This window comes from Triticum dicoccoides, chromosome 6A, assembly GCF_002162155.2.
Source record: "Triticum dicoccoides isolate Atlit2015 ecotype Zavitan chromosome 6A, WEW_v2.0, whole genome shotgun sequence".
Classification (NCBI taxonomy): Eukaryota; Viridiplantae; Streptophyta; class Magnoliopsida; order Poales; family Poaceae; genus Triticum; species Triticum dicoccoides.
The window spans coordinates 5,326,083-5,333,531 of NC_041390.1; the positions used below are offsets into that span (position 1 = coordinate 5,326,083).

The window sequence follows — 7,449 nt, forward strand, 5'->3', positions numbered from 1 at the left end:
GGGGTCAGGATTTCATCAAGCTAGACACGGTCGAGGAGAGGTAGCTCGAATAAAGTAGCAGCGTCGATGTAGTCATTGAAGAGGAGGGCGTTGGTGGGCATTGAAGTTGTCTTCTTTGTCGGATCACGGGTTTCAGCAAACCCTTGAGGTTCGAACTCTGGGGTGCGCGCGAAGTTCTTTCCCTCCTACCGATCTACGCCCTAGCTCGCTAAGGTCTCGCGGACGAACTTGACGCACTCGCAACACAAAGACACAAGGTTTATATTGGTTTAGGCCACCGATGTGGTGTAATACCCCTGTTCAAGAATTCATCCGATTAACCAGTTAACTTGCCGATTAATCCCTACTCGTAGGGTCACCGAGTAGCCGATAAACTGAAAAATCGCCCGATTAATTGATTAAATGGCCGATTAACTTGCCGATTCACTGATTAATCCCCTACTCGCCAGCCAATCGAGCAGCTACCAGTTAACGATTTCCTCAACAATGTGTAATGCCCTACTCCAGTGCGGTGGTGGTGGATCACCTCTTGGGCTGATGATGAACCAAACAAGGGGAAGAACAGCCTCCTAAGGTTGAGGTGTTCTTGTGCTTGGTGTGCCAAGGGTTGGCCTTTTATCAGATCCTATCTCCTTTGATCTCTCTCTCTCTCTCCCTTCGATCCCTCTCTCTAGGTGGTGGCTAGTCCTACTTATATAGGCCATGGTCCTCTCCCCAAATATTGAGCGGGAAGGGAGCCAACAACGGCGGCCAATTTGAAAGGGGACAACTAGTACAAGCTGTCCTCACAAAAGGTGGTCTTCGCCTGCCAAAGGCTCTGGTGGTGACGCCGTGCTAGGCTCCATGGTGACCTCCATCCTGCCGTCCTTCTGGTCTTGGTCTTGTTGCACCGATATGGAAACCTTTTGCCTGATGCCTCGGTACTCCGCACCTACGCTTGCCTCCTTAGCACCAAAGAGGAAACAAGGACATTGCGCGCTGGCGCCCGCCTGGTGTCGATCGTCATGGCTCACGCCACGAGAGCCTCGCGAGCTTCGCCCCGCCTTGATATCTCCGCTCCTCACGAGGCAGCCTGGTGAGGCCGCTCCTAAGGAGGTCTTGGGACGTCCGCCTCGCGAGGCTTAGCCCCTCGTGAGGGTCTTGAATGCCTTGTTGATGATGATGGGCCGTACAGACCTGCCAGCACAGCCACGCCATGGGCCGCAGGCAGGCAAGTCTGGGGACCCCCATTCCCAGAACGCCGACAATCTTCCCGCACTTCAGCGTCACAAACAAAGTTAAAATTGCCCACCGAGGCCCACAGCTGCCGATGTGTTGCCCATAGCAGCAATATTCTCTAAAAACACTCCTCTCTCTTGCCCATTGCATGGGCCGTATGAGTTGGTGATGGAGAAACAAACCCTAGATGTGGGGCAGGAAAAAGGCGCCGAGATGAACCCAGGCCTTTAGTTGATAAAATTAGGCCGAAGGCCGGATCGTTCCTGGTGGCGTCGACGCTAGCATGGCCTGGACCACAACAAAACCAGGCACCATGTGATCTCCCAGCATAGCTCGCTTGGCATGGCGTGGTGCGGTAGTGGAGAGGAAGTAGCACCATCCAGGTCGGGGGAGGTTGGGAGCGGGGCTTGTACGGAGACTCGGGGATGGGAAAGACATGCATGTTTAGGAAAACACGAAGGCCGGAACCTTGCAGGACACCCTCCTCTGCCCAGAGCAACTATGACGAATGTAGAAAATGGGTTCTCGGCAATCTTTGACACTGTGGCTTAAGTAGAGGGAGTGGCCCTAGGGGCTAGAGAGCTCCGCTTGGTGATATGCTTTGGGAGAGGAGCGAGGCCCTTTAGCGGAGATGGTTAGGGCTGGGAAGAGGCAATCTATGCGTAAGTGAGGGAGATGTTCTTTTATATAGTGGAGGCAACAAACATGCTAACCGAGGCTGGAGCATGCGGTGCACATGAGGAGGCGAGGTGTCAAGTGGTGGGGTGGATGAATCACATGGGCTAGGGGCAGGGGCTAGGAATGTGAGGGGGAGCGACCACATTAATGTAGATGAGAGAAGATGGGGTAGGTCACGGTAGTTGTCTCTCCTAGTCGCTACAACACTCAAGTGTTGGTGGTCCCAGGCAGCAGGGGGAACCAGAGCAACACTGCAGCCGTTGCCAAGGAACTGCCCAACTGCCATAGACCCAGGAGCAAACGGCCCACTCCTGGAAGTGGAGCCCAATCCCTATGGCAGTAGTGCAGTTTGAACAGGGGATGCGCAATGGTCAAGGACGAGTGGAAGTGGAGGAGGCTACGACCATGGTGTAGATCATTGTGGGAGATAATGAATTGGCCACCGTGGGGCTGGCAATAGCTTTTTGGAAGACAAATCCAACACAAGTAGTCATGAAAATCGATGCGAGGTAAGACAATCCAGAATGTCAATGCACCGATGACCAAGATGAGGTTGCGGTAGTCAAAGCAGGGGAAGGGAAAGGGCTAGAGCACAACCGGGATGTCAAAACAAATTGGCCATCGAGGGAGAGTAGATGCTCCCGGACGAACCCCTAGAAGGTAGGTGCTGACCGGGACGGTGAGCTCAAGTTGCTGCTCAAACGACTAGACGTGGACAACCAAGGAGGCCAGGAATGGGTGGTGAAGCCAATGTGAGTGGACTGGGGGATGTGGTGAGGGCCCGGGGAGCAAGGGGAGCACCGAGAGAACGCACATGCGGCGGGAGTGGAAGGGGGAGGGGGATGACGGGGTGTCACAACCCAAGTCTACAGAGCTACCTAAACATAACCATCCACTCCTCCAATATACATATGTCATCGATTCAATGAGTTACCACGCTACACCTACTAATGAAATAATTATTCTCATCCAACCAAGCCAAAATATATTCGAACCTACAATCCCATACTACTCATATGCATCACATGCATAGAAGCTATCTTATATATACAGCTTGCAGAAAAGAGAACACTCTCGAGCTACTCGTGACCCTATCACCTGGTCCCCACCCCAAGAGAGATCACTCATATGTCAGCAAGTTTGGCCATATATGTCTATCTAGTAGTACCACACTAGTAGAACACGTAGTGAGCACCCAATTATTAAGAATAAACTATGTAGTATGATGCATTTATTAACAACAAAACAGATAAGCATGGAGAAAGAAAAGATGGTCCACATGTAGCTATCCTGTATTTGACCATGCATGCATTTCGTATGTATCTCACGCACCTCCTGTTGTCTTTAGCTGGCTGACCGCATTGACAAACAATTCATGCATCTCTGTAGTCCACTTGACCTTTTTCTTCTTTGTGGTCCCCAGCTGCAGGCCGCCCTCGGAAGCCCCCTTGCCCTTGTTGGAATCGTTCAGTCCTTGCCCTCTCTTCCTTGGCGTGTCATCCAGATGGACGCCTTGGCTGTGGCGAGGGTTAGGGTTCTCCGTGGCTGCGCCGGCGGCTTTGTGCCTCCACCGCACGACTTGCTGCCAGATGAAGTATATCTGCATGTCACGTAGGGGCTTGTCCATCAAATAGCAAGCGCCTTCCTGCAATCCCCTTTCCCTTGTCTCCATGGTCTCGTCGCCCGAGAACACTGCACAAAAGCAGCATGCACATCTATCAGATCTACAATTTCATCTATGAGTATCAGTATGTGTATATATATGCCTACAAACAACCTGGAACATGGATATGTTTGTGGCATGTGTTTATTTATAAAAAAAAATATGTGTGGCATGTGTGAGGACTTACTAAGGACGACAGGGTAACATTTCCCGACGCGCTTGACAAGGCCGAAGCCGTCCATCCCTCGTCCCCGCGTCCGTGCGACGGTCATGATGAAGTCGATCCCATCCGGGTTCTTCTCCACCTCTTTCAGCGCATCTGCAGGCGAGGCGCTGGCCGTCACTGCACCGAGGCGGCTGTCGGTCAGAACACAAAGAGCAAACTGAGGCAAGAGATCCAATATTAATGGACCGGACGACGTACCTTCGTAGCCGCCGCGCCGAAGCATCTGCGTCAAGGTCTGGAGGCAGACGGGATCATCGTCCACAGCAAGGACCTTCAGCCCCTCTGTCCCCATCAATTCCGTGGTGGCCATGTCCTCGTCGCCGTTCGCCATCGCCGCTGCGCGCTCGGGTCACACGCGCTTCAAACTCTTGCCCGTCAGGGCCGAGCGTTGAGAGCGAGGAGCGTTGTGAGAGTGAGGAGCGTGCTCTCGCCTAGAAAAAGTAGAGCATTCAGAGCGTGCTGAAACTGAAAGTCGAGGCCCAAATAAACAGACACGTGTATGCTCTACAGCAGCACCAGTATGAAGAGACAAAACTTTACAGCAGCACCAGCATGAAGAGACAAAACCATACAGCAGCACCATGAATGCTAGCTAGCATGCACATCCGTTACAGTCAAACACGTAAAGCATGCACCCAACCATCTGTATTTGTATCATTATTATTACATAATTAAAACGAAAGCTGAAAAGTGTACGTGGTGCATCCAGAAACACTAAAATATCTACACTATTAATTTTTTTGTATTAATCAGCCAAGATTTTTTTTTCGGTTGATCAGCCAAGATTTTTAAGAGATACAAAACCTACATTAACCATGGTCAGGACAAGTGCCTGCAAGAAATGGATTGGCATACCCCGCTTACCCCCTCAAAAATATACTGAAAGGTGAGTTTGTATTCTCCCGTCCTTTCTTTGAAAATGTGCTGCATCTCCAATCAAACCGGTGCCGTGTGAGAGGACAAGACACGGGGAATCCTTCAAGTACAGGACCCATGATTCCTGATCAAGATCACACGAAGCATGTCCGGTCCGGCGGATGATAGACACCCCTAGAAGCACGAACTAGTGATGTGGGCACAAAACAATGAGACAAAAACTATATCTTCAAGATGGAAGCACTTTAAGTGTAAAGCACCCAACCGTCTCCATTAGTATTATTATTACATACACCTGCAAAAAAAGTATTATTATTACATAATTAAAACATAAGCAAAAGAAGCCACGTGCTTCATCCACATACAGTAAAATATCTACACTATTAATATCTATCTATCTATCTATATCTATCTATATCTATCTATCTATCTATCTATCTATATCTATATCTATCTATCTATCTATACCTCTATCTATACCTATACTAATTACAGACTCCCTAAAAATTTCCACGTTAATCAGTAATTAGGAACCGTTAATCTCGGTGGGACCGAGTTATTACGGTTTAGATCAGCTGATATAATCTCTTCAATAAAAAAAGATATGAGTTTTTTTAGTTCGTAGGACCGTGTTATTAGGTCTAAGAGTAATTCAATTCTAACAAAAGATTAAGAACAAAATTTATCTATCAGATCAGCTGGGAGACGTCTGTGGCGATTAGGATCAGCTAGGAGACGTCCGTGGCCATTAGATTCACTAACAAAGTCTACGTGACCTACCAGCATACGAAACTACTCTTGCCAAAAAAAAGAATCTCCGTAGCCATACCTACATCTCCACGCCTCATCATCTCCATAGTTCCTTGCCCTCAGGCCACGATAATCGAGGCAGAGAAGTCGCAGAAGCTAGCAGTCAACCATATCCTCCTCCTTAACACCGCCATCCCCTCCCATGACGCCGCCGTGAGATGACGGAAGCAGGACGGTTATCTGCCTTCCGATTTAGCATCTCTACTGCAGCATATTTCTTCTTTCCTCTCGTCCGCACCGTCCGCTGTCGGCTCCAGGTATGGAATGACGAATACCCTCACGATTGCATGCTTGGTGTCCGAACTGTCCACACTACTGGCTCCGGATAGATGAGCTGGGTCGTTCCAGAGGTATCCGCACTGTCCGCGCTCATGATTGCATGCTTGGTGTTTCTCCTCTTCATGCCTCATTGGGGCCGTCTCCTCGATCTTGCAACGACTGTGTATTATGTGAGCATGATCAATTTTCTTGGTCTTAATTCCTCTATTAATTTTGAAATTTGTAGACAACCGGTTTCCAACTATTTCTTGGATGAGTGACAATCGAACAGCAGTCTGCAGGTGTGTACAGTACCTACCACATGTTCGGTAAAATGCCAAAACCACATTGGTCACACGAACGGGTAAGTGAATACTCTGTTGTCACTAATTGATGAACTTTCTAAAACTTTTCTGATTTTCTTTAGAAAATTGATGAACTGCTTTTCAAACTCGTTGAACTTTTGTCAAAATCGATGATCATTTTTGCCAAATTCGTGAACTTCTTTTCAAATTTTTTTTCTATTTTTTTTCTATTGAGTTAACATTTTTTTTCTATTTTTGTATTTTTCAAAAATCAATGTTTGAGCGCTCAACTAGTCAACTATTGACCGATGAACCAAACGAACAATCAATTTTGCGGCAGAGCGCTACTCGCATTATTTTGTCGGCCCATGAAAGGGCATGCTTGAGCTTTGGTATCGCTAAATAGCGCTGAAAACGCACAATAGTAGCTCCCCTGTTTAACCGCCTGGGCTATATACCGCCCTTATCAATTCATATAGTGCTGGCGAATAGCAAGGCACCGTTCGCTGCGTGCTGCAAGTTAATCGAGGTCTGGTTTTCTATGTTTTTATTTTGTCTTTTAGCTTGTTAGTTGTTTTTTCATCAGTTTTCTTTGAATTTTTTATTGTGCTTTAGTTTCTTTGTTTTCTTTTGTTTCTTTCTAGTTTTTTTTCCTTTACTTCATTTTTTTCTTTTTTTATTTTTTTATTGATTTTTATTGTTTTCCTTTTTTTTCCAAACATGCATTCTTTTCCCTCAATATACAATCTACAGTTTTAGATCATGCGTGAAACATTTTTATGATACACTTTGGGCATTTTTCAAATATATGATGTACATTTTTGTTAATAATGAACACTTTTTTGAATACACAGTAACATTTTTTAACAATACTCATTGTAATTGGTTTAATGTTGTAATTAGTTTAATGTAAGCAAATGTTTGTTAACCTATGGGGACATTTGTTTTACATTGTATAAATACTTTTTAAAATGTCACAAACATTTATTACTGAATCATTGGAATTTTTCTTGAAAATGCCTAGTACATTCTTTATTGGTATGAAACGTTTTTACCCGTACGCAAAACATTTTATTTCAATTGTATATTATTAAATGTGAGCAAGACATTTTGAAAACCCATGAAAAATAATTTTAAATGGGATGTACATTTTTCTGAATGTCCGAAACATGATGACTTATGTGATTTTTTAAAATATATATTGAACAAACTTGTAATAAACAATGAACAATTTTTATAATAGATACTAAACATTTTTGTCATATATGCTGATCAATATTTTAATACATGTTGAGCATTTTTTGTCTATACATTGTACAATATTTTGATACAGAATGCACATTTTTGTGATATATGCTGAACAACTTTATGGTACACGATGAACATTGTTGTAATATATGCTTAACAATATTTAA

General features: G+C 45.7%; 1 protein-coding gene across 2 annotated transcripts in view; it reads right to left on the bottom strand.

Moving 5' to 3' along the window:
- The window catches only part of LOC119318855 (two-component response regulator ORR21-like), a 20,240-nt gene extending 15,997 nt beyond the window's left edge, over positions 1-4,243 (bottom strand). The window contains exons 1-3 of one of the 2 annotated variants that reach the window (XM_037593427.1): positions 3,984-4,243; positions 3,747-3,902; positions 3,229-3,588 (exon numbers count right to left, since the gene is read on the bottom strand). In XM_037593427.1, coding sequence (XP_037449324.1) covers positions 3,229-3,588; positions 3,747-3,902; positions 3,984-4,116 — 649 coding nt within the window. In that variant the 5' untranslated portion in view covers positions 4,117-4,243. The remainder of the gene's footprint in view (positions 1-3,228; positions 3,589-3,746; positions 3,903-3,983) is intronic. The other variant, XM_037593428.1, reaches the window with a different exon arrangement.
- Positions 4,244-7,449: the final 3,206 nt, after the last annotated feature.